The sequence below is a fragment of the Danio rerio genome, chromosome 1 (assembly GCF_052040795.2).
Source record: "Danio rerio strain M-AB ecotype USA chromosome 1, GRCz13ab, whole genome shotgun sequence".
NCBI classification, from domain to species: Eukaryota; Metazoa; Chordata; class Actinopteri; order Cypriniformes; family Danionidae; genus Danio; species Danio rerio.
In genome coordinates this window covers 9,829,110-9,856,549 of record NC_141021.1, presented here as the reverse complement: position 1 = coordinate 9,856,549, position 27,440 = coordinate 9,829,110, and the positions used below count along the sequence as shown (strand labels likewise).

General features: G+C 35.2%; 1 protein-coding gene across 1 annotated transcript in view; it reads right to left on the bottom strand.

Annotated features, from left to right (window-relative positions):
• LOC147846683 (caskin-1) overlaps positions 1 to 27,440 on the bottom strand; it is a 64,868-nt gene that overhangs the window by 9,139 nt on the left and 28,289 nt on the right. Inside the window, exons 2-9 of the mRNA XM_087236701.1 lie at positions 16,442 to 16,493; positions 12,191 to 12,288; positions 10,135 to 10,280; positions 9,602 to 9,697; positions 5,610 to 5,731; positions 3,587 to 3,695; positions 1,563 to 1,671; positions 1,374 to 1,468 (exon numbers count right to left, since the gene is read on the bottom strand). Of these exons, the coding sequence (XP_087092827.1) occupies positions 1,374 to 1,468; positions 1,563 to 1,671; positions 3,587 to 3,695; positions 5,610 to 5,731; positions 9,602 to 9,697; positions 10,135 to 10,280; positions 12,191 to 12,288; positions 16,442 to 16,493 (827 nt within the window). The remainder of the gene's footprint in view (positions 1 to 1,373; positions 1,469 to 1,562; positions 1,672 to 3,586; positions 3,696 to 5,609; positions 5,732 to 9,601; positions 9,698 to 10,134; positions 10,281 to 12,190; positions 12,289 to 16,441; positions 16,494 to 27,440) is intronic.

Here is a 27,440-nt window from a genome sequence, read left to right as displayed (position 1 = left end):
ATTTTTTTTATTATTATTATTATTTCTTTGAGTATACATAAGCAAAATAGAAATGCTTGATTAGTTATAAGACTTAGTGCTGGACAATAATAAAAAAAATTAAATAAATAAATAAATAGAAATTAAAGGTGGGGTTTGCATGTTCATTGTAAGAAAGTTAAGATCGGGAGGTGGGGGTGTGGTGGGATTGGGGGGATGACAGAACGAAAGTAAGGAGAGAAAAGTGGGGAGCAAAGGTTAGGGGTGGTTGTTGGGGTGTTGCGCCTGAAAGTTAATATTAGAGGGGGGTTATCACAGGCTAAATTGAAGATCTAATAGTATCTTTGATCTCTGTGGGCCCCCAAAAAGGGCATGGGCCCTTGGAATCTTCCTAACTTTCCCCTCCTAGCAGCACCCCTGCATTCCGCTGTGGTGACCCCTGATGAATAGAGGGACAAAGCCGAAGGAAAATGAAATCAAATGAAAATTAAAGGTCAACATGCCCAGCCATATATCTTATTTATTTTTAGATTTGATTTTATTTATAACATCTGTATTAACAGTTCAGTTTAATTGTGCAGGTGCATTTGTGCCCCTAAATGTGTGTATTTTGATCATTTTGGTGCCATGTTGTCCACAAGTACACTTTAAAGTCTAAACCTGTTGCAAGACATCTTTGGATTTAAAGGGATAGTTTACTAAAAAATTAAAATCCTGTCACCATATACACATCCTTCCCTTGTTAAAAACCTGTTGAGTTTCTTTCTTCTGTTGAACACAAAAAAAGATATTTAGAAAAATGCTTGGAAACAACTATTGACTTCCATATTATTTGCCTTTCCTACTATGGATGTCAGTGGCTACCAGTTTCCAACATTCTTTAAAATATCCGAAAAGTTTGGAACCACTTGAGAGGTGAGTACATTTTCATTTTTAGGTAAATTATCACTTTAAGACTTAGTTAAGCTTCAAAAAATCTAATTATTACTATAAAATAGAGCCAGCACAGTGGCTGAGTGGTTAGCACTGTTGCCTCACAGCAACCAGGCCGCTGATTTGTGTCCCAGTTGGGCCACTTGGCATTTCTGTGTGTAGTTTGCATGTTCTCCCCGTGTTGATGTGGGTTTCCTCCGGGTGCTCCGGTTTCCCCTACAGTCCAAAGACATAGGTGGCTATATAGGCTATAGGTGAATTGGAGAAACTAAATTGTCTGTAGTGTAAGAATGAGTGTGTATGGGTGTTTCCCAATACTGGGTTGTGGCTGGAAGGGTATCCGCTGCATAAAAAAAATGCTAGAATAATTGGTGGTTCCTTCCGCTGTGGCGACTTCTGAAATAGAGATTAAGTGGAAGGAAAATTAATGAATTAATACTCTAAAAGAATTGTTTCTTTACCGTAATGATGTCGCCTGCTTTAATGTTGAGGCTTGTAAGGTCATAGTTGTTGCAGTAATCTTTCAGAGCCCTCACTTGCATGGCAGCCGATGCGTCTGTATGCAGGAACACACAGAGAAAACAACAAGCTCACAAAGCCTCTGACATTTTTATGTGAATCTGTGTTTTTATAAACGTCTCCTACTGTACCTCTCAGCATCTGTTTGATTTCCTTGCTGGCTTGAGTAGTGGTGAACTGGTTAACAATATCCAGCGCTGTCTGACAATATGTGTTCCTTACTCCTGCACTGATACCACTCTGAGGAGAGAAGTCACAACACACATTCACATCATACAGTACATAGAGGTTACACTGTCTATATAAACATCACATAAAGTTCCCTCACTTACAGATATGAACATAAACACCAGCAAGCCCATGAACACAAATAAAGCTTTGCCTAAATCAAATACACTAGACAACAACATAATATCCCTCTTTTTTTTTTTTTTTTTGTGGAAAAAATATTGTAGTTTGTATTAATAGTTTGGATTAAATTGTATACTCTTGAATCTTAAATCAATAAAGAGGACCTGTTATGCTCCTTTATACAAGTTGTAAAAAATGTCTCTGGTGTCAGTAGAGTGTGTGTACGACGTTGCAGCTCAAAATACTCCACAAATAATGATTTATCACTCTTTGAAAATATTGGTGACTGCTGCTTTAAATTCAAATGAGATTGGGCTCTTTTAAAAAAAAGAGTTGGAGCTGCAACTGCCTGTGAGTCAGCATAGTGGCAGATTCAAAAACAAGACTAAAGTCCTACACTAATGAGGGAGAGATTGTCACTAGTGGGCGAGGCTTTCCCCCTTTGATGACGTACAAAGGGAGAATATCAAACAAAGTGTTTCTGCAGACACTAAATAAAAATAAAATAATAGTTTTTTACTTATGAAGCTGGTTATATTAACATGATATGTATGACTGTTGCTACACAACTGTGTTTAAACCTCTTATAAAAGATTTTTTTGCAAAATAGGTCCTCTGTAAGCAGGCCCGGATTGGCTAATCGGGAGGACCGGGAGAATTCCCGGTGGGCCGGTCCGTTTTTTGGCCGCGAGGGCCGGTGTCCCTAGCTCCAGAATCTGTTGCTCTCAGCAGTCACACTTTTTAAATAATTTTTTTTTTTACTTGACCACAGTCTTCTTATTCATTATTTTACCACAGCTCTGCTCTTTTTATATATGTTTTTTTTTTTATGTCATCATTAGCCTGCAGGTTAATGATGATATAACTCAGACGGGCCACCTCAAAACTCATAGCTGTTGTGGTCCAGTGCTTTGCACATTAGGTTATGAAGCTGCGGACCTGGGTTTGATCCTCATCTGAGTAATTTTTTTTTATTTTATTTTTTTATTGTTAAGACATAATACTGTTAGGGTTGTTGAACATTTGATGTTCTAAAGCAGCTGTTTTCTAAAAAAAAGACGTGATAGTGTAATTAGAAACTGAATTGGAAATGTCCTTATTTTAATATAGTCAGTCGTGAACTGAGGTGGGCCGGTCTGAGGCTTGAAACTCCAGGGCTGAAAAGGAGTCCCACTCCGGCCCTACCTGTAAGGTTCATGTGCCTTAAAGGGATAGTTCACCCAAAATGTATGTGTTTTCCCTACTATGGTATGGTGTGGTTACAGGTTTCCAGCATTTTCAAAACATCTTCTTTTGTGTTCAACAGAAAAAAAAACTCAAACTAGTTTGGAACAAGTCGAGGTTGAGTTAATGATAATATAATCTTAATAAATAAATAAATAAATAAACTATTCAAAATTGATCATAAGAAAGTTCTAAGAGAAATGTTGACTCGTTGCATGATAAATAAAATTAATTTAAGCAACTATATTAAAACATTCTGTTTAAATAAATTCTGCTTTTTAACTTTTATAACAAAAACAAAATCCTAAAAATGTCAGAAACTAGAGTAATAGTGCTGAAAATTCAGCTTTGCTAACAGAAAAATAACATTACTTTAAATTGCAATAACATTTTACAAAATTACAGATATAAATTTTAAATCAGTGAAAAAAAACAAAGAAAAAATCTTCAAGGTATATTTAAAAAGAAATTTATTTATGCATGAATGTTTGCTTTTGACATGATAAAGGATTATTTTTCACACCACACAATAAAATTCAGCTTTTTTCATGTTCTGTATGCATTCAGATGAATTACTCACATCCAGCAGCAGTCGAACAGCCTCAGTTTTCCCACAGAGCGCAGCTTCATGCAGCGCAGTGCCTGATTTCGTCTGTCGGTTTATATCTATACCAGCCTGGATTAGTAACCTGAACACACACAAACATAAATTATTAAAGCCAGTATGTTTTTCAGTTTAAACCCAATAAATGTTCTCTTTTACAATATTATTTCAAAAAGCTCAAACACAGCCACTATGTTTTTTACAGTATGTGGTAGACTTTTGAAAAAATTATAGATTTCTCCAGACTTCTAACCACTTCTTTTATAGGGAACAATTAGAAACAAATAGAAAGTCCAAACTTTAGTTCTGTTTTGAATATTTCCTTGGTGCTGATTAACAGATCAAAGACAATTTCACTGTATTTCCTATAATATATACATACAGTTGAAGTCAGAATTATTAGCCCCCTTTAAGTTTGTTTCTTTTTATTTTGTATTTTCCATTGGATTCAAGTCAGGTAATTGGCTGGGCCATTTTACAGCTTGATTTACTTTCTCTGAAAGCATTTGAGAGTGTCCTTGGCTGTTTTGGATCATTGTCTTGCTAAAACGTTCACCATGGTTTCATTTTCATCATCCTGCTAATGTAGATGTTGGACAGAAGCAGCGAATATTAATTTACAATGATGAAGAGCAGAAGGTTTCTGAATAACTACTGAAAGATTTCTGCTGCTCTCTGGGCTTTCACTGCCTTTCTACACCTCCCTTTCTTTATGTGTTCAATACTTTTTCCCATCGCCATTTCATTCTTTTTAAAAGCATAAATTAATTTGTAAACTAATTATACTGTATGTGTTTTCTTTGCATTTACTTTATGCATTTCTTAGGTTGTGACCAACATCCAGGGAAATTTTCAAATCAACGCTTTAGAACGCTTTTTAGTTCTCTGAGAAAAATGGTGATGTGTTCAATACTTATTTTCCTTGCTATATTTAACTTTAATTATGTATATAAAACTTCAAATCAATCTAAAAATAAAAAAGAAACAGACTAAAATAAAAATGGAAATCACTGATGATTACAGTAATTTACATAGATCATGATTTGAATATTTGTCTATCTGGATGAACAAATACAGTCCCATATGCATGTGCTGAAATCTACATTGCATTTACAACTAAAGCAGCTGAACTGCAGCCAAGAGAAGCACTCGATCAGTCCAGATTTGAGAGCTGTTTGGAAGAAACAGTGCAGCGATTTGGCTAAAAAAATCAATCCCTTAAAAAGCCTTATAAATGTTATTTACAGGTCAGATTGTGCTCGTTTGCTTGATGAGAAGCCCTGATTTTAAAATTGAGCATCTAAAGAGTGTCCTTCACACCCGTCTAACCAAACACACATTCATAGTGATCCACAAGCAACCTAAAGTGTGTGATGAGCGATGAAATCACTAATTAACGTTGTGCGTCAGCAGGCAGTGACGGCACTGTCCATCAAAGGGAAAAACGAGGACACGCTGTTTGAATGTGTGCGCGTGTGTGTGTGTCTATGTGTGTGTGTGAATGTAATGAATGAAGCCTCCAGGGACTGATCGGACAGTGTCTTTCGTTTCTCCCATCATCCCCGATCTCTTTGCTCCTGACCTGTCTTGGCACATCAGTCATGCAACAGAGACAGTTTTGTGTCAGTGAGCTAAATGCTGTGTCAGGCTTTCACGCCGTCAATGTCTGTCCCCTTACACCGAATTGATGACTGCTAATTCAAAGCAATAATAAAACTGGTGAAATGTCTTGTAAATAACTTCAGTTATAACAATTTAAATACACATCAACTACTATTACAAACGTTTTTCTAATGTTTTTTTTTTAAACTAAGTCTCATTGTCAAAAAGGCTAGAATACAGTAAAAACACTACTGCAAACTTAAAATGTAACGAACATTTTAAATATATGTTCTCTCTTTATTGTTTATCAGCTGATGGATATGGGCCAGTAGGGGCCTTCTGTGCGATCAGGAACAGAGTCTTCATAACAGCAGTAGGAAGTCCGTTGAGCACCTACTTGATGATCTCAATATGTCCATTCTTAGCAGCCAAATGCAGCGGGCTGATGCCATTGGGGTCGGACGGCTTTGGCTCTAACATAGCAGCACACATGTTACTGTTCAGGAGCAACTGGACCACCTGTAGAACACACGGAAACACACATGCAAGCATTCAAACACACCTTACACACATTTCATTTCTGCTATTTTAATATATTATACTACAAATTAGGGTCTGAAAATGCAATAGAACCAAATACCGGCCATTTTGACTAAGGATAAGTTATGTTATAATATGATAAGTTATGACTAAGGATACATATATTTCCTGTAGTTTCTTTCCAACCTGCTTTTGTATTTTATATGATCCTGGAAAAACTTGATTAGCTGCTTTAGTGTGTTTATAAAGATAAAAAATATGAAAATTAATATTCCTTGTCTCTCAGTGGATATGTACTGTATGATTGTCATTAATATTGTTATCGCAATTAGGGCAGCACGATATTAAAAAATTCTAATAATGGAATATTTGATTTTTCTGCAATAAATATTGCAAAATGAATACAGTTTTAAAAGATGGTTTGAATAGCTCGATTTGAAATTTTGGGCCCTATCATACAACCGGCGCAATGTGGTACAAGGCACGATGCAATAGTTTTTTGCTAGTTTCAGCTCGGCGCAAGAGTCGTCTTTACGTTTTGCGCCACGCGGTTTAAATAGCAAATGCATTTGCGCTCAAATGTGCGCCCATAGGAGTTCTGATCTAAAAAAGGAGGCATGCTGAAGTGCATTGCTGGCGTGTCGCTATTTTGAGAAACTAAATTAGATTGTTCAATAGACCAGAACAAAGCCGGTCTATTGTCCAGCGCAGAGAGCGTTAGTCGTGCGCTTTGCTTACACATTGCTTAATACAGACACGATGTAGGTTTTTTCAGTTTATTCATAACAATTTGCTTTTGTATAATGTTATTATGATTAGCTGTATTATTTATTATATGCATATTTATATTTGTTTATATTAAATATGTATTTATATGTATTTATATTATTTATATTTATATGTATTTATATTAAAAACAAGCTTTGCCCACCTGTCAAGTTTTTGACCATATGGGGCACATCATGTGTTTTTGGAAATAACTCAGTTTTTTGACCACACTTCATTATTATTGTTCATTTATTAGTTTACTGGAAATTAGAACTGAATTTAGAAATAGTTTTTAAACTAATCTTTGCACTAAACAAACATAATTAATTATGTGTAGGCTAATAGATGTCTGTGCGTAAAACACATTTCCCTATCCACGAGAGTGAAAGTGAAAGTAAATAATGAGGAGGCTAATTCTCTCATTCTCATGCTGTAGATGCTCTGTTTAACTGTTTTCTTGCAACTGAAATGCTCAGTTTTTCCACTTACAAAGTCCGTCATGTAAATATGTATGTGCTATGGCGCGACGCAACTGGCTCTTAAAGGGAATGGGAGATGAGACTTTTTATTCTCAAAACACACCTATAACTCATTAAGAGATAAGCTCAACCCTGTTAGACCATGCGCCACGGCGCAAAGTGATTTTTTTCCGTCCTTAAATTAGCAAAAGTGAATTCCGTCACGCCCCTAATGTGTTTGCGCCCTGCGCTTTGCGCTTTGCACATGGATCGTCAAAATAGGGCCCTTTCTGTTGAAATACAGTCGTCAACATTTGAAGTGGATCGAAAAAAGTTTAAGATAAAATGGGTGTTGTTCGATAGTTTAGGACAATTTTGTTGGAAGACCCTCCTCAAATGGTGACAACTGTAGTCTGACAGGTACAGAAATTGAATAATCACAATGCAGAAAAATGCTCTTACCTTGCTTTGTCTCGTTTCAAGTTAAGATATTTCAAATTTTTAGATCAAGTAAAATATATCGTTTTGTTTTTACCTTAAGTCCAAATTTTGAGTTTTTCCTTTAAACAAGCTAAATTATCTGCCAGTGAAGGAAATTAAATAAGCTTGCTTTTGCTTTGAAATGTAGATATTTGGACTAAACAAAAACTAGACATAAACTCCAATGATTCCGTATAAATAATTAAATGTAATCAATCTCTGTTACACCTTTAAACATCATAATTGTATGTGTCCAAATGTTTTAATCTCTTTTAAAATGCTCAGTCAAAAAATAAAAATAAAAAAATTAATTATAAACTTTCACTCTATTATGGTTAAACTTGACCCTACAAATTGCTTGTTCTGTGGTTCCTGGTCAACTATTATTCAGACTCAACACTGCATATCTTGCGATGCGACTATTGGATATGCGCACAATGCGATATCAGCACTGAAACAATATATTGCGCAGCCCTAATCACAATAATACTGGAAAATATTGTAATGTAGTTTTAAGTCCATATCACCCCTCCACACGGCCTGATAATTCAAACTGAAAAAAGTATTATGACACATCACACCTGTCCCTGTATGGCTTTAAACCAAACAGCAAAAGGTATTTGATCACTGTTGTTCAGCCAGAAGACTTTGAGGTGTTTGCTGCTGTCAGTCACTCTGAGCGTTACGCTAAGCTGACATCAGCTTTGCTGACATGTTTGTGGAGCGAGATATTTTGGAGAAAGGGAGTGATCTACTTCAATATCTGAGTCTGTCAGAAAGTCAGTGAAACTGAACATCGCTTACTGCAACTTTAGAATACATCATGTAATTTTGCTTTTATAAAGGGATCTGATCATGCTTTAAAAAAAGTCTAAGGTGTCACCAGGATGCTTTTGTAAAGTTTCAGCTGAGCAAAGTACAACAGAGTAAAGTATTTCAGCTTGATGTATAGTATAACTTTTTGAGAGGAAGCAAAAGCACACTGCATTAACATTCTATCACTACAAATGCAAAACATAACATTATTTGCAACAATATCATTTGACCCCTTTAAATTGACTAAAACTTCAGAGTAAATTATTTATTTTTATTATAATAATATAAAATATTTATGTGGTAAAGCTTTTGCTAAATTACCAACAATTATGATAATAATAATAATAATAATAATAATAATAATAATAATATTAAAAACAATAACATTTATGGAAAATATTCAGAATAAATACACTGTACAAATACCAGCTAATGAAATGTTGACAGAGTAATGTTGTTTTATCTTAGATTTGGTTAAAAAGACTTATTATATCACAGTAAGATTGTAGACTTTTACTTTTAAAAATTAATGGTCAAATCCAGGGACTAATGAGCACAAATAATAAAAAATAAATTAATAATAAAATAAAATAAAAAAAATAATAAAATAAAATAAAATAAAATAAAATAAAATAAAAAAAATAAAATTCATTCATTCATTCATTCATTCATTCAATTTCTTGTCAGCTTAGTCCCTTTATTAATCTGGGGTCGCCATAGCGGAATGATTCGCCTAAATGAAATTAAATGAAATTAAATTAAGTTAAATTAAATTAAATTAAATTAAATTAAATTAAATTAAATTAAATTAAATTAAATTAAATTAAATTAAATTAAATAAATTAAATTAAATTAAATTAAATTAAATAAATTAAATTAATAAATAATAAAAATTAAATAAAATTAAATTAAGTAAATTAAATTTAAAATTAAATTAAATGAAATTAACAAAAATAAATAAATAAACAAAAATATTTAAATAAATTTAAGTCAACTGAATATTAAAAACTGTGATAGTATCTACTGAATACATCATACAGTAGACGGTTTGGACTGACATGGCAGTGGGTAAATAATAACAAAAGACTAATTATCCATGAGCTATCCCTTTAACAAAACCCAGGTCAGCATAAAGAGCTCTGAAAGAATCTGTTGTGCTCGTTTGGAAAGCGTGAATGTGCCTGAATGTGGGGCTTTCTGCATTTGGCTGAGGACGTGAGAAGAGGTGTAGTTCCCAGAATCCCACAGGGGTGCAGTGCTCCTCATCCATCTATCACAAACCCCTGTGAACATGCAGACAGACACACACAAACAAAGCGTAACTGACCGTGACTCGTCCAAATTCACAGGCCAAGTCTAGAGGAGTTTTCCCAGCGTGGTCTCTGAGGCAGGGGTTCGACTGATGTTGAAGCAGCATCTCACTCTGTAAACACACAGTACAGTACAGCTGTCATGCGTTTGTGTTTGTGTGTACTGGTTTTAGTGGTTTATGAGGACACAAGTTTGTTTAATGACATCTCAGGTAGCAAAGAATTTGCTACAAGAATCTGTACAGCATGAGGACCAAACATGGTCCAGAGATGGCACCATCTTTAGGGCAGCCCAGATGTTATAAACTGATATGTGGGCCAGATACGTTTGGCCTATCTTGACCCACATTTAAAATACATTTTAATTATTTTTGAGTTAAGAAAAAAAAATTTACCACTAAGGGCACATCAAGAAAAAACATGCACATAGGGCCCCTAAACTGCAATGCTTCATGGGTTTATCAGTTAAAACATACTAGAAATTATTTATTAATAAAGGTAAAATGTGTCTCCAACTCTAGAATTGTTTTGTTTACATGCATGTACTTACTCCTTCATAATGTCCGTGCTGTGACGAGAGGTGTAAAGGAATCTGTCCCTCGTCTGATTGGCTGTTGACTGATGACCCCGCCTTGAGAAGCATTTTCATCGGCTCGCACTTACCCTGCCAAGCAGCATAATGTAAGGGTCGCATCCCTTCAGAAGAGAGAAGAGGCAGAGTTTTAATATTAAAGTTGAAGTCAGAATTATTAGCCCCCTGAATTAATAGACCCCCTGTTTATTTCCTCCCCAATTTCTGTTTAAAGGAGAGAAGTTTTTTTTTCAACACATTTCTAAACATAATAGGTTTAATAACTCATTTCTAATAACTGATTTATTTTATCTTTGCCATGATGACAGTAAATAATATTTTACTAGATATAGACGGCAGAGGGGATGGCACTAGATAAAGTGACATTTAAATGCTTAACTAGGTTAATTAGGTTAACTAAGGCAGGTTAGAGTAATTAATTAATTAATAATATATATATATTTTTTTGTGGGCGAGGCAGTGGCGCAGTAGGTAGTGCTGTCGCCTCACGGTTCATATATATATATATATATATATATATATATATATATATATATATATATATATATATATATATAAATACATACATATATATATATAAATACATACATTTTATATATATATATATATATATATATATATATATATATATATATATATATATATATATATATATATATATATATATATATATATTTATTTATTTTTTTTTTTTTTTTAAGATACTTTTGTTCTGAAATTATGGATTGAAATTGATTGATTAAAAGTAGCATTCATAAAAAACAAATGTTGTTTTCACTGTTGTCGTATTACTATTTATTTATCAAAGAATCCTGAAAAAAATATTAGGCTTCATAATGTTCTCAACATTTCAACACTGATAATCATAAGAATGTTTCCCAAGCAGAGGTTTCTGATTTCTGAATGAAATTCACATGACACTGAAGACTACAGTAAAGACAGAAAATTCATAGAAGGATTTTTTCAAAAAACAATTGTATACAGTCATGCCATATTTATTGTCTTTGATAATTTCATAATTGTTTTTTTTCATAAAGTTCTTACAATATACAGTATGTCACTCTAAAAAATATCTTGTGATTTCAAAATCATTGACTGTTATAAAGTCTATTGAAATGCAGGTTCAATAGACTGTTGAAGATTTATTTTATGTTATGAAAGCAAAAATAACTGTATGAATCTTTATAAACTGTACATTATACATTATAAAAATGTTTCCAATTCAATTCATCTTTATTTCTGTAGCACTTTTACAATGTAGATTATGTCCAAGCAGCTTCACATAGTTCTAGTCAACTGAAACTGTGTCAGTCCAGTTATTTTAGAGTTGAATTTCAGTTTAGTTCAGTTCAGTGTGGTTTAATTTTACAGCTGAAATTATAAAACATTGAAGAGCAAATCCATCGATGCGCAGCTCAAAAACTCCCAAACGAAGAAAGCCAGTGGCGACAGTGGCGAGAAACAAACTTTACCAGTTGACCAAAGTGTATTTGGTATGATATGTAATTAATATCCCACAATCAAGAGTAACAATACATTTTTTTTGACTTAGTTATATTTTTTTTCTATTTTTCCAATAAAAGTTATAATTGTAGTCAATAAAAAACGGAGCTAAATATTCATGGATCTCAGAGGAACACTGCAATGCTTCATTCCAGAATGAATCTATTTTTGTATGAATCATTTGAGTCAACAATTCAGTGATCCATTCATAAAGAGTCTTTTGCTTCATTTCCTCACAAAGAAGCTGTTTTGAATTAATCATTTGAAAGAATAATTCAATGAGTCGCTCATTAAGGCAGAACTGGCACCATCTACAGGCAGTTTCAGTGTTTTATTTACTCATATATGACAGGCCTACACCAGCCAAGATTTCAGCGTAAATCACCCCATCAAAATCATCCACAATTTACTATAATGAAATAATTTTTGTCAATATTGCAGCATAATAACAGCTGATAATCAATTTATTTGTACACTGAGAATAATGTACATATCATAAAAAAACCTTCACCTTTCTGGTCTTTGATGTCAACAACAGATTGTGACTCGAGCAACAGTGAAATCAGCTCCACGTTTCCATTAAGAGCAGCATGATGCAGGGCAGATAACCTGTAAAACACACAAATATGATTCAACCACTTTAACAACATTAACATCTTTTCTGATTAAAGGTGTAAATCGTGGAATAATATTAAAAAAGTTAAAGCAGGAGTAATATTTGACACTTTCATTCATAATTCGCCGTACAGTAATTTGACTCTTAATTGACTCAGTATGATGAGAAGACCATGTCATACTACTAAAAACAAGAGAAGGGTTGGATTGTAAGACATTACTTGTGTTACTATAGGCTATTAACTATTTATATCTCAAGTAATTATGTAAGACATTTCCGCTACATTTAAAATAATTAATATGACAAAAGAGGTTATGACACACAAAATGACAGAAGATATTAAGTTAATATTCTTGCATTAAAAGACATGTCAAAATTACAATGTTTTATGTTAGAATTGTAGCTTTAATGTCCTAAAATATTACTTTTCATTCCTTGAGTGGTATAAATGAGCTCTCAAACATTTGCACAGTCCTCAAAGCCATACAATATTGCTTTAATATGACTGAATATCTTTCACCTTCATATGGTAGCAAATCCCTTAGCTGTCAGAAGTAATGTGTGTTTAAAATAGAAGCAAAAGTGGGACCTTACATTAAAGGTATCAAAAATAGGTTAAATCCTTTTAATATGACATACAGACTGCACTAAAACACTCACAAGCTATAGAGGATTTGATGAAATACTGATCACTGCACATTTTACCGATTGAGTTTTTTTTTTTTTTTCATATAATTTTTTTTATTCTGTGAGCAGAGATACGAATGATAGCACAACCTCACATCAATAAAATTGTATAGCTGTCAGAAACACTGTTGACATATTTTATTACTAAGGATTGAAAGACAGCAGGAAGTTCAGGCAGCAGAAAATATTTTGTACATCTCAAAATCTGTTTTTGATTAAATTTTAAACCACCATATTTATTTTCCTCAGGTAGAGGCAGAGATTGACTTCATGCGCAGAGTAAAAGTCATGAAATTTAGAGTGTTACCACCAATAGTCATACTTAGACATGCATTCTTACAGCCAAAAATAAAAACATTTTATGGAACATGTATTTTGTCAACCCAGGCTCATTCTGATTCTGATTATCCATATCTATATTTCTGGAGAGAGCTAAATACGTCCCAGGAGCTTGCAGCATTTGTTTTTGCAAGTCCACAAGAGGTCGCTGTGTATGCTTTTTCAGATCTCAAATTTCTCTTGCGAGTGCCATTTGTTCTCACGTAAATCCACCAGAGGCCGCTGTCGACTAACTGATTTACTGACTGACCAACTAACCGATACCCCCACCCACTCTCTTCTCTAAACCCAACCAATAGTATTTTAAAAACCACTGAGTGACCTGCTCACCCCCTTCCCTATGCTGTGTGTTAACACCAGATAAGGAATGCATAGATAAATCGCACTATTAGCGCATAAATACACATGTGAACGTTTTGAGTTTACTCACTTCATTCGCGTGTCAAATCTGCTTCATCTGTGCATCAAATTCACTTCACAATAGACGTGGATTCACGTGATGGGCAGGGCTTCTGTCTGCCCCGTAAGTCTAGCTTCGTTGCCTAATAGCTAAAATGGGTTTTATTGAGAGAATAGCTGTGTTTATGTGTTTTATGAAGGCTGAAATACAGCATCAATTCATTTAGAGCCGTGTCTGAGTCCACTAGATCCTTTCAGAGGTGCACCCAGCTCTGTGCTTTTGACTGAGCCGAGCCCAGTTTGATGAACTGTTGCCGGTGTCGGCAGGAGGACACCAACAACAGGTGCTACGTCATAATCACACCCTCACAAGAGCAAGCTCCTGATTGGTTAATGCGGTGTGAATGTCCTCTAAAGTTCATATTTTTTAACTTTGTGATTTGCGTGATTTCGCGATTTGCGCGAAACACGCGTTAAGCGCGTCAATTGCACAAAACGATCAACTCGCACCGATTCATTCTCATGTATCGTACTGCAGGATGTCTGTTTGCTCCTTTGCATTGACTTAACATGTAAATCACTCACACTTGATACTTCTTCTGTGTCTGGTGTGAACGCAGCACTAAACCCAACCTAGTGTTTTAAAAAGCAATCCAGAAAAAATCTGAAAACAATTTCAGATTTTACCACATTCTCAACCTTTTGTTTACTTGTTTATTTTTTTAGCTTATTTTTAGCTTATGGAACCATTTTTTACAGGACTCGAATCCTATTGTCGCAGTCAACTCTACTCTACGTCTCAAGTCCGCAGATGTACATGGCGAGCAAATGGACAAACTGGTAACAGTGAGAAAGCTGGAAAGTGGGTAAGCGCTGAAAAGGAATGGCATCATTCCACCCCATAGTGTTCGTTTTAACAACTAACAAAAATGCAGCCATACATAGCTCTTGCTACATAATTCGAGATCTCCAGAAACGTACAGTATATAGGCAGTAACTGAATAAATGATCGTTTTGTGAGGATCTTCTAATTTCCCACCCTGTTCTTCTTTTGTGGTCTAAATACTGGTCTATATTCTCCAATATAACCTAATTTATCCAGTCATAATACTTCAAAATCTTACAAATCAGCTCTTCTTTTCAATCTAAGCGCTTTAAGCCTTGTGCGTAACTTTAAGAGAGTCCCTAATCGGTCTTCATTGCAGCTCAACTCTGCCACTTTACTCCGATCCCTCCCTTTCTAACTGAGCAGGAGGCTATGACCTACTTCCATGAGTAGGAGATTTCTCTCTGCCAGAGCCCCAAGCCACGAGCATGCACGCACAAACACACACACACACACACACACACACACACACACACGCATGCACACAAAAACACTTGAACACCTATCTTTATGGGGACTACCCATAGACGTAATGATTTTTATAATGAATAAACCAGTGTTTCCCAACCCTGTTCCTGGAGGCACATCAACAGTACATATTTTGGACGTCTCGCTTATCTGACTCATTCATTTCAGGTTTTTGAGTTTCTTCTAATGCTCTGATGATTTGATTCAGGTGTGTTTGAATAGGAAGAGGCTGACAATGTGTACAGTTGGTGTGCCTTCGGGAACAGGGTTGGGAAACACTGGTATAAACTACCTATTCTAACCCCCAACTGGAAACATTCATTCATTCATTCATTCATTCATTCATTCATTCATTCATTCTTTTTTTTCGGCTTAGTCCTTATTCATCAGGGGTCACCACAGCGGAATGAACCATCAACTTATCCAGCATATTTTTATGCAGCAGATGCCCTTCCAGCTGCAACACTGGGAAACACCCATACACTCTCATTCACACACATACTCTAAGGTCAATTTAGCTTTATCAATTCAACTGTACCGCATATCTTAAGACTGTGGGGGAAACCGGAGCACCCAGAGAAAACCCAAGCTTGCTGTGAGGTGATCGTGCTACCCACTGCACCACCATGATGCCACCTCACAGGAAACATTCAGCATTTTTACATTCTACAAAATACTTCATTCTAGTCTTCATTCACATTCATTTGCAAGACATTTTCCTCATGGAAACCAGAATAAATATCTCGACAAGGTAAAAATGACTTGTTTTGCTATACTTGTGGGGACATTTGGTCACTCCTTTTCTGTAGTTGTATTCTGAACTGTGGAAATCTTGAAAATTTTACAGTAATTCACCATAAATGCTTGTTCACCAAATAATATGAGCATGCAATGATAATAGATTGTATAATAGTAACCAAAAACATTATTAAACTCAATGGCCATGCTGACCAATAACATCCACTTTTAACAATCCAGTTAATTACTGAAATCTGGTTAAGTTTTATCAAGGTTTTTTCAGGTTTGTTGGGTTTACCTTGTTTCTGTTTGTTATTATAGGCAATATCCTGAAAAGGGTCTGGCTGCAAACTGGGTGCAGATGCAAACTGAGCAGCATGCACACACCTAACCCTGCCCCTAACCCTACCCCTCCCAGTGACATCATTGGCTTTATTGAGTGAATTGTGTCTGGGATTGCATGTCTGCAGTCGGATACTATTGGATATCATCTGAACAATCCACATCAGCTGATCACTGTTTAGTTTATTGAATATTTTATGAATAATCTCTAAAAAATCAATTTAACTGATAGTTTTCATGTGTGTGTAAACAGTCAGTGATGTTGCTGCAGTATAGCTGAAACTCACCCGTCTGTGTCCTGGAAGTTCACATTCACCTTCTTAGCAGCACCCAGGAGCTCTGCAAAAAGAAGACAAAAGAGTTTTACCTCTGAAAAAACAATAATGATGAAGCATTTTATAACTGTGAATGCATATTTGTTTTTTTCGTCTGGCTTATTTATCGGTTGCTAAATAAACTGAAGATTTAACTGCTTTCATTGATTCAGCTTGACTAATAAAAACATGACTATGGAATCATCTCCAGAAGGATTGGTTTCAGACACTCAAATGTAGCTACGAGGCAAGTTTAGAATAAAAACATATAATTATATGTTCATTTTTACTTGCAAAATGTGCAGAAAATTGCCAGATGAATATGATAATTTTACGAACATTTAAAATGTGTGTTGTTAGATGGTAAAATAATGCAGTTGATTTCTCTACATCAAATATTTGTTTTATAGGGGTGTCAGTGGGTTTTGGATTTAGTTTGCATTACCTCAGATTTAATTTAAACTTATCAGATGGAGTGGGATATTCTCTGAGCAGAACAAAAAATAAAGTTGGTCTATGAGTGCATGGACAATGGCCTGGTTCCCATATTAAAAACACTTCCCTTTCAAGACCAAATAACTTATGTGCATCCTTGAATTCTAAATCAGCATGTTACATTTGAAGAATTGAAAATTAAAATTAAATATGTTTCAGGAAATATAGCATATGTTGTTAATATCCATATAATTAAATTATTAATATTTAATTCTGAAAAACTACAAAAACATGTAAATTTGCATAGTAAGATAAATGAATGTATTTTCATTTAAATTAATTAGTACTTTCTGAACATTTTTATACTTTATATTTGTGTACAGTTGAAGGCAGATTAATTACCTTTCTTGTGGCAATTTTTTTTTTCATTATCTTTAATATTCTATTTTAATTCTCAAAAAAAAATTCAAGGGATGTTTACCAAAGAAAAGATTTTTACAACCCATTTTAAACCTGATAGTTTTAATAACTATTTTATTACAACGAGGCGCAAGTGGGTTTTGCGCAACTTGTTGCTATTTTCAGACCAGCGCAACCCTACATTTCACCTTTTGTGCCACATTGTTTAAATAACAAATCTGTTTGTACCACTTTGTGGACTCATGGGTGTGCAGGTCTACAAAGGAGGTGTGTTAAGGCGCATTGTTTGTGCGTTGCTATTTTTAAAAACTGAAATAGACCACATCATTGACCAAGTAAAAGCTGGTCTAAAGTCCAGCATTAGTTATGCGTCTATGCAGGTCCAAATGCTTGATATACAAAGGATGTAATAAAATACACAAATATCTTTAGATATGAAATAAATAAAGGAATAAAATGTTACAAAAATTCTTATTTACTACATAAATATAAAAACCACTACCTCCATGCGTCATGTCGTGGGGCTTTTTCAGTTTATTCATGATAATTTGCATTTGTATAATGTTATTATTATTAGCAGTATTATTTATTATATACATATTTATATTTGGTTAAATAAAATAAGTTTAGATTTGTCCACCTGTTGAGTTTTGGAGACATATGCATCACCATATGAGGCAAAAGAATAGGACGTGTGTTTGGACATAACTCCACAAATTATTGTTCATTTATTCTTTTGCTGGAAATAAGAACTGAATTTAGAAATAGTTTTGAAACAAATCTTTGCGCTTAATAAACGAAATTAAATATGCAGGCTCATGGATGTCTTCAGTGAAGTGTATACAACACCGTTTCCTTATCCACGAGAGTAAAGGAATAAAATAAAGAGTAAAAGTAAAGTAAAAAGCAAGTAAAGAGGCCGAACGAAGGAGGCTCATTCTTTGCAGATGGTTTGCTTAAATCTTTTCTCGCTATTGGAGCATTTAGCTTTTCCACTTACAAAGTTTGCCATGTAAATAGCATGACTCTTGACTCAAAACAACTGACTCTTAAAGGTAATGGGAGCAGGACTCTGATTGGTTTAATGCACATTATGCTCAAAACACACCCAGAACTCAATAAGAGAATAAGCACAATCCTGTTAGACCATGCGCCGGGTCGCAGAGTGTATATCTCCATCCTTAAAATAGCTAAAGTGGATTCGGACACACCCTTAATGCTTTTGCGCTATGCGCTTTAGACTTTGCACCTAGATCTTTAAAATAGTTCCAAAGGTTTAACTAGGTTGGTGAGGTCAACTAGGCAAGTTACATTATTCATTGGACAACAGCGCTTTGTTCTGTAGCCAATATAAAAGAAAAAATAAATCTTAAAGATGATAATGATAAATAATTGACCTTAAAATTTATGAAAATGTGAAAAGAAAGACTTTTTACAAAAGAAAATACTGTGAAAAATGAATTGCTCTGTTAAACAGCACTTGGGAAATATTCACCAAGTGAAATTTCACAAGAGCTAGAGCTAATAAATTTGCTTTCAACAGTACACAAGCAACGTAAACTGATTAGCAGGTATAAATGTTTACACTGAGGACTAAGGTCAGTCACAGAGGGGATTCCTCTCAGCCAAAGCCAGCAGGTAGACTTTCCATTCATTAAACTCAACCACATTTAGCAGTAAAATACTGACAATCCTAATCAAGACCACCAGAGTAGTGTGTTAAATTCTGGGTGATATTTCCATCAAATGTCTATGGCTTGATTTATTAATCTCCAGATGTATGTGTGTGTGTGTGTGTGTGTGTGTGTGTGTGTGTGTGCATGTTTGTGTGTGTGTGTGCTAAATGAAAGTGGTCCAGATGGCAGCTTTCTCCGAGGGTGAGACAGGGAGTGGGGGGTGCGGAGACTGACAGAAAGCGAGAGAATATCACTAAATGGTGAAATAAACAACCTGTATGTGAATGTGAGTGTGTGTGTGTGCGTGTGTGTGTGTGTGTGTGTGTGTGTGTGTGTGTGTGTGTGTGTGTGTGCTGCTCATCTGACCTTAATAGCAGTCTTATTCTGCTAAACATGCTTAAGAAGCTATTCATTATGCATAAACGATATTATTATTCAAACTAGCTGATCACAGCCTAATCAATTATGCTTATGCCATGGTGGTGGTGATGATGAATTAGTTCATTAATTTCCCCATTTAACATTATCTCTTGAAAACAGTAAATTAATAGATATGTAATTGCACATTTAATACACAACAACTAATTAAGCATCTCATTTTCGTCAGGCACATTCCCAGACATTCAGTCACCTTCAGAAAGCCGAGTGAATAATGAGGAAAACGCAAATGAGCATTTCCATGACGACTCAATGTCACTGTGATTCTAATTAGAGAATGTGACAGAAACGCCATGGCAACGCATCACCTGGAGTTGGTATGCTGCAGTGATGTTATGATGATAAACGAGGAAGTAGACATATACATTTTGCACAGGTGCACATACAGTCACACACCAGGAGGTGTTTGGGAACTCAGTTATAATCCTTCCATGCGATAAATTATTCATACCATTATCACTGCAACCCCATTGGTGCCTGTTGCTATGGAAACCTTGACCTTAACCATGACAATAACAATCAGGGTTTGCCCAGCCCTTGCTGATGAGCACCAAAAAAAAAAATCTGTGGTATCCTAAAGTCCCAGTTAAATCAAAGATAAACATTTTCCGTGTCATACATTTATATATTGTTTTTAAAGAGCCACTATTTTGCATTATTAAAGGGCATATGGTTTTAGGGTCTCCAACAACAGGCTGATATGCATGCAGGGTCAAAAACACTGTCTTTGTCTTTTAATAAGCATTTATTTTTCCCTAATTATCTCAACGACTCCCAAATGATTCGTTCAGCGATTCATTTGTTACCAAACCCCTCCTTAGTGCGAAGCTAATCGATGCTGATTGGTTCGATGACCCAGTCTGTTGTTATTGATCGACTGTGATCAGCACGAGACAGAGAGAAATGCCCACCATGGCTATGAAGTGGCACACAGTATGCAAGAGCCCAATGCAGGTATGCAATAAAGCATTGCCGTTGAACACCAGCATATTGCACTACTCTTAAACCTAACCCCAAGTAATAACAATGACACACATTCAGTATTAATCCACAAACTTCCAAAAGTTGAACTATTTTGGAAATTTACAGCACTGTGTGTGTGAGAAACAGCTGATGGTGGCCATAGCAAAGACAAACAACAGAGGATCGCCACTTCAGAAACGCATTTAAATCGGTAAAGGAAGAAGCATGAGTCTCGTTTTTAACGTGGTTTTGGACAAAATATGTGAACAGCCCCAGAGATACAGAACAAGCACTGATCTATACTAGATACGTGATTACAAGCTGCGTGGGGCAATTACAATTTATAACACACAATCAAACACATATTTTGCAAATTACACAAAACTATTTTAATTCCACTTACAGTTGAAGTCAGAATTATAAGCCCCCCTGAATTATTAACCCCCTGTTTATTTTTTCTCCCAATTTCTGTTTAACGGAGAGAAGATTTGTTCAACACATTTCTAAGCATAATAGTTTTAATAACTCATTTCTAATAACTGATTTATTTGATCTTTGCCATGATGACAGTAAAAAATATTTTACTTTATTATATTTTATATATTATATTTAAAAAAATAACTGCTTTTATTCTAGCCAAAATAAAACAAATAAAACTGTCTCTATCAGAAAAAAATATTATCAGACATACTGTGAAAATTTCCTTGCTTTGTTAAACATCATTTGGGAAATATTTAAAAAAGAAAAAAAAAATCAAAGGGGGGCTATTAATTCTGACTTCAACTTTACATGTTATGATCCGGAGGAAGAAATAACTGGTCCATATGAACTGTAACAGTTACTGACAAAGCCCTTGTCAAAGTCTGACAAAGTCCCAAACATACGTAAGAGTCTCTGCTGCTCCTTCTTTTAACCTTTCTGTCGTGTTTGGGTCAAATATGACCGGTTCAAAACTTAAAACACTCATAAATATTGTGTCGTACAAATGATTGTCTAAAGGCCTTAAAATATCCTCCACACTATGCGCTCAAACATGTAAAAGCGATGATCACTTCCTTTATTGAATTTTGAGTGTTTTGATCAACCTTGTTACACTTGTGGTGTTCCCGGTCAAAAGTGACCACCATGGGAAATGACTGGGTATCCAGATTATTTTGTTAGATATAAAAATATGACTGCTCCCGTTCAAACTACACCAGAGTTACCAACAGTATAACACATTTTATTCACAAATTTATTCCCGCAATAATTGATTTATTCCAACATAGATTTCTATCAGGGTATGTACACTGGTGCTGCAAGTTGGTAGCTGTCCGCAGAGCCCATCTACGACTCAGGGCACTGTTGATACTTTTGCCGCGCCACAAAGCGCCATCTGAATATTAAATAACATTATACATTTCATGATAAGTTTCATTTTAAATAACATGTGAATGTGCACGTCCAGCGATGGTTACTTCCAACTTTTACGTGCACAGTGCAGCGGGGAGCTGAGCGGCGCATCCGATGTGCGACCAGTTTCAGAAGACTAGAACCTCAGGTTTAAGGTGGCACTCATGTCTCATCACAAAGGGACAAACAAGACTTTTTATCTACAATCCTTGCACAACCTACAGTTTTATCTGTTATCTCTCTCTTTTGGTAGTATAGATTTTGGAAACTAGATCTAAATTTAGCAGGAACGGTTGGGTCGGGTAGAAAATTATTCTTAGCGGGCAGCGGTTAAAGGGTCACGAAACACCAAAACACATTTTTTGAGCTGTTGACAGTCATATATGTGTCCCATGCTGCTAAAAACACTATTAGGACACATATATTTCCCTAAAAAGTGAAAATAGATTATTTTTGCGTTACTTCGAGCAAATTAGTTCTTCCAGTTTACAACAAATTTTTTAGCTGCGTCACACCGATTAGATCCTTGCATGTATTCCAGCGTGTAGACTGGCTGTCTGTACCTGCAAGTACTTCATGACGTCTCTGAGTGTGCTGCATTTATTCATGAGAAAGGCTTGGTTCAAACCAATCAGCGCGCTCTATTGTGTATAAGGTGCAACTTCATTGATATGCATGATAGCTTCGTAGAATGTTTTACCTCAAACAGTGTTCAGACGGCAGAGAGATGCCACGTTGTGTTGCCAATACATGTGGGAGAAGAAGAATTGTTTGGAGATACAGGTTGTCAGTGTTGCATTTTTAAATGTTTCACCCTGCTGAAACAGTGGGGTTTCATGGCCCTTTAAACTAAGACCGAATATACAGCGGTAGTGGTCGGGAGCAGAATAAATTCTGGCGGGAGCGCAATTAAAAATCAGTCCTTCGCAGATCTCTCGTTGAGTGTTCATTTAATGTTTCCTTTAAGCTAAAGTGCTCCAAAACAGTGACAAAATTTGGACTTCATTCAAAAATTGCAGTTTCTCACTTTCATTAAATACACAACCTCCTCTGGCCAAGAGACACAACAAAGCGAAGACCAATAATGCAGCTTTTTCACTTTTTTTCACCTATTTTTTGAGTGCCTTGGGATTATAATTTTTATGAATCCCTTCTCCAAAGAGCACCAAAACAACAACTACTCCTGAAGCATTTCTTGTTTGATTCTGGATTATTTACATCAGACCTATTTGAATTGTACACTCAATGCTGTATTTTAAAGTGGAGAAACGGTTAGACAGACTCTGCATGATTATTATAGACTGTGACTGTCATGAGTCAGATGTGCTTTAGCTCAACTGACTGGCAAAGCTGTAGTATAAATGAAATGTCATTGGCTATTTTTAAAAAAGGGGAGGAGCTACCCTATGTTTCACGTTAAATTTTATATCACACATACACATTATGTGAACAAACTCTCCATTCCAAGTCACTTCAGGGGTCCTTTAAACAGAATTTAATAATCATCTTCCCATTGGATTCTCTGTCAATAATGCATTCATTTTATTCAGAGCTTTAGGCTCCAAAGGCCCCAGCTGGAGTGTTTGAGAGTGCGTGAGGAAATCTTGGAAATCTACAAATGGTTAAAGGTTAAGATGACATAATCCATCATCTGCCATGGCAAAATGCTGAAATCCAGTTTTTCTTCATAAGGCTTCTCCTTGAGTAATGCTTAAAAGAATTGAAATCCCTGGCACTATGCTGGCTTATGGCCTTTTAAGGTGTTCCTGTTTTGCTGATTTTAAAGGTTCCACATCTTGTTGGAACAATAGGTTTGTGTGGATTCAAGGTAGAAGATTGAGATTAAGATTGAATTTTCTCATAATATACAGTTAAAGTCAGAATTATCAGCCCCCTTTTGATTTTTTGATTTTTCTTTTTTTAAATATTTCCCAAAAACAATTTAACAGAGCAAGGGAATTTTCACAGTATGTCTGATAATATTTTTCTTGTGGAGAAAGTTTTATTTGTTTTATTTGGGCTAGAATAAAAGCAGTTTTTAATTTTTAAAAATCATTTTAAGGTCTAAATTATTAGACTCTTTAATAAGCTATATTTTTTGATAGTCTACAGAACAAACCATCGTTATGCAATAACTTGCCTAATTTCCCTAACCTGCCTAGTTATAATAATAATAATAATAATAATTCAGGGGGAATTTTGACTGCTCTTCAACTTTATTTTAAATTACTTAATTTTTCAAACAGTCTCAAACAAAACTGGTTCGTTCTAAACTAACACTTTCCAATACTCTATTTTGATTGGTCAGTTTCTTGTAATTGGACAACCCGTGTCAAAAAGCAAACAGCCAATTCTGCTCAAAAGTCTTCTTTATAACGATTATAATAGCTTTTGCATATACATATGTTTAACTGTGTGTATACATGACAGTTGATGTATTATATATTGGTGGTAGTAGTAATATAAATAATAATAATAATAATAATTTAGGTAAGTTTTTACTTAGTTTGTGGTCTCGTACACCACAATGGGTGTATGTTTGTGCAAGTGTTTTATACATGTAAGCCAGTAGTTAATTTACACTACCTGACAAAAGTCTTGTCGCCTATCCAAGTTTTAGGAACAGCAAATAATAACTTGACTTCTAGTTGATCATTTGGTATCAGAAGTGACTTATATGAAAGGCAAAAGCCTCTAAATTACACTTATTTTACCGAAATAAAATATGATCATGCCTTGATTTTTAATTCTTTGATTAGGACAGTAAGGTCTGGCTATGCTTAGACAAAAGTCTTGTCACTTAACAGAAACAATGTACAGTATAGAACATAAAGTCATGCTGCAGTGCAAAGAGAATGAATATTGTGTCTGACTCCATGAGGTTGGAGGACTGCATCCATACATGTCTGCAATGACTCAAATAACTGATTAATAAAGTCATCTGGAATGGCAAAGAAAGCGTTCTTGCAGGACTTCCAGAGTTCATCAAGATTCTTTGTATTCATCTTCAATGTCTCCTCCATCATCTTACCCCAGACATGCTCAGTATTGTTCATGTCTGGCGACTGGGCTGGATAAACATGGAGCACTTTGACCTTCTTTGCTTTCAGGAACTTTGAGGCTGAAGTATGAGAAGGAGCGCTATCCTGCTGAAGAATTTGCCCTCCCCTGTGGTTTGTAATGTAATGGGCAGCACAAATGTCAAGATACCTCAGGCTGTTTATGTTGCCATCTACTCTGCAGGTCTCTCGAACACCCTCATACTGAAAGTAACCCCTTTCTGTTAGAATCTTGGGTCCATGTGGGTTCCAATAGTTCTTCTGCAGTATTTGTGATGCAGTTCAACAGACGATTAATCTGAAAAATCTACCATCTGCCACGTTTCCACACGATCAGCTAGAAGTCAATTTAATATTTGCAGCTCTTACTACTGAGATCAACGACAATACTTTTTGTCAGGTAGTGTATATATGTATGAGTAAAGCATGATTTAAGTCCTACATGGCACCTCAAAATTGTAAATTAACTTATCATCCAAGGCAGATGATTAATTCCACAACTTCAATGATTCTAAATAGAAGTTTTTGTGTATAAACTTATACTTTTTTTTTTAAAGGATGCTAAACCCAAACCATTTGAAGGATAGTGTACATTTCTCAACATGGCCATAAGGCAATGCTTTGGATGCTTCAGGCTATTTAAAACCATTTATACAGCCCAGCATGGTGCCTCTGTCTCTGGACGTGCTGCCACCGGGCATGTGCCCAAATGCCCATATGCTTAATCCAGTCCTGCCTAGCGTTGAGATTAGCTACCAAGTCTCTTAAACAGCAACCAGATCGACTTCCCATATACATCATGGTAGGTTTATAGCAAGACTGAGAAATTATGAACCAGTTCATTAGCAAAGTCACAGCTGGCAATCATAAAGTGCTTCAATAATACCATCTAATATAAAATGTATATGGTAATTACATTTAAAAACATAATAAAGACATTTAAAAAGAACTTATTTTAGAGCAGAAATCACAATACTAATGGTATTTTATCCAAGGTTATCATACTGTCTCAATCTTACACCACCCCATGCCTAGACATCACCATACTCTTGGTATAGCATTCAAGGTAAAACAATTAGTATTTTTGAACTGAGAATTTAGTTTAGAGTTTTGACATTTGCCTCATGTTTTTATTGTAGAGTAACATGTTAATTGTGTAAATACCAGAAATAGGTTGATTCTCAAATTCATGGCAACATTAACAAAAACCACCTGTAGCATTGCAATTTCTTGCAACAAACAGTGGTGGAAATGTAGATGCCCTCATTGCCCTCTGTTAATGGTGAAGATGCTCCATTCCCTCTTTTTAAAATTAAATTAGGCAAAGTTAGGCTATGGGCCAGAATAAGCATATGGGTAATTGGACACAAGCCCAGTGGGCACCATGCTTGGCAACACAACATCCACAGGACAGTCATTATTTTTGCAATTAAGACTGCTGAAGCCTTAGTTACACACAAAAAAATGCCGGTTCCTTTTCAAAATTTCTGTCTTGACTTTTTGACCAACTGTTGAATTGCATGATAGACTGGAATGCAGTTAAAAGGCTGCTTGTCAGCATAGGTGCTTTTGTCCTGAATTTAGTCTGTGGGATCCCTGGCTCTCAAAGAAAAGCGATAATCGTTACATTAAATCAGCACTTTGAAAGCCTCTACATTGCACTTCATTCTGTTCATAATTAAGCAATCAATTCATCAACGCTTTACGACACAGACACCGAGACGATATAGAGACTGACAACAGCTCCACAAGATCAATTGAAAAGAGCAAACACGCAGCCCTACAGGCATTAACTGGATCCCACTGACTGCCATGTATCAGTATATTGACACTTCACTGTAATTCACCCGGTGTGGCTTACTGTACGTTAGGAAACAGTGTGGATAAACGCTCATCAGTGTCACATTCTGGACACAAGGATGACTGGGGAATAGAAGGACGGATTAATTAAAGGGGTCAGGGTTATTATAGTTACTAAAAGCACTAAAACTAAAACCATTAAAAAACTAAATTTAGCTACTTGAAATAAAAATAAAAATAACTGATAACATGTACATTAATAAATATATGTAATATTTATAACAAAACTAATAATAATAAAATTCATACATGTATTTTTCTTCGGTTTAGTTTCTCTATTCATCAGGGGTCACCACAGCAGAATGAACTGCCAACTTATCCAGCATATGTTTTACGCAGATGCCCTTCCAGCTGCAACCCATCACTGGGAAATATTAATACACACTCATACATAGTAATACACTACGGCCAATGTAGTTTATTCAATTCCCCTATACCTGCAGGACTTTGGACTGTGGGGGAAACTGGAGCACTCGGAGGAAACCCACACCAACATGGGGAGAGTATGCAAACTCCACACAGACATGCCAACTGACCCAACTGACCTTCTTGCGACAGTGCTAACCACAGAGCCACTGTGTCGTCAATAATAATAATAATAATAATAATAATAATAATAATAATAATAATAATAATAATAATAATAATAATAATAATAATAATAATAAATAAATAAATAAATACCAAAAAAATGATCTAACATAAAATTCACAATAAAAATCACATTTC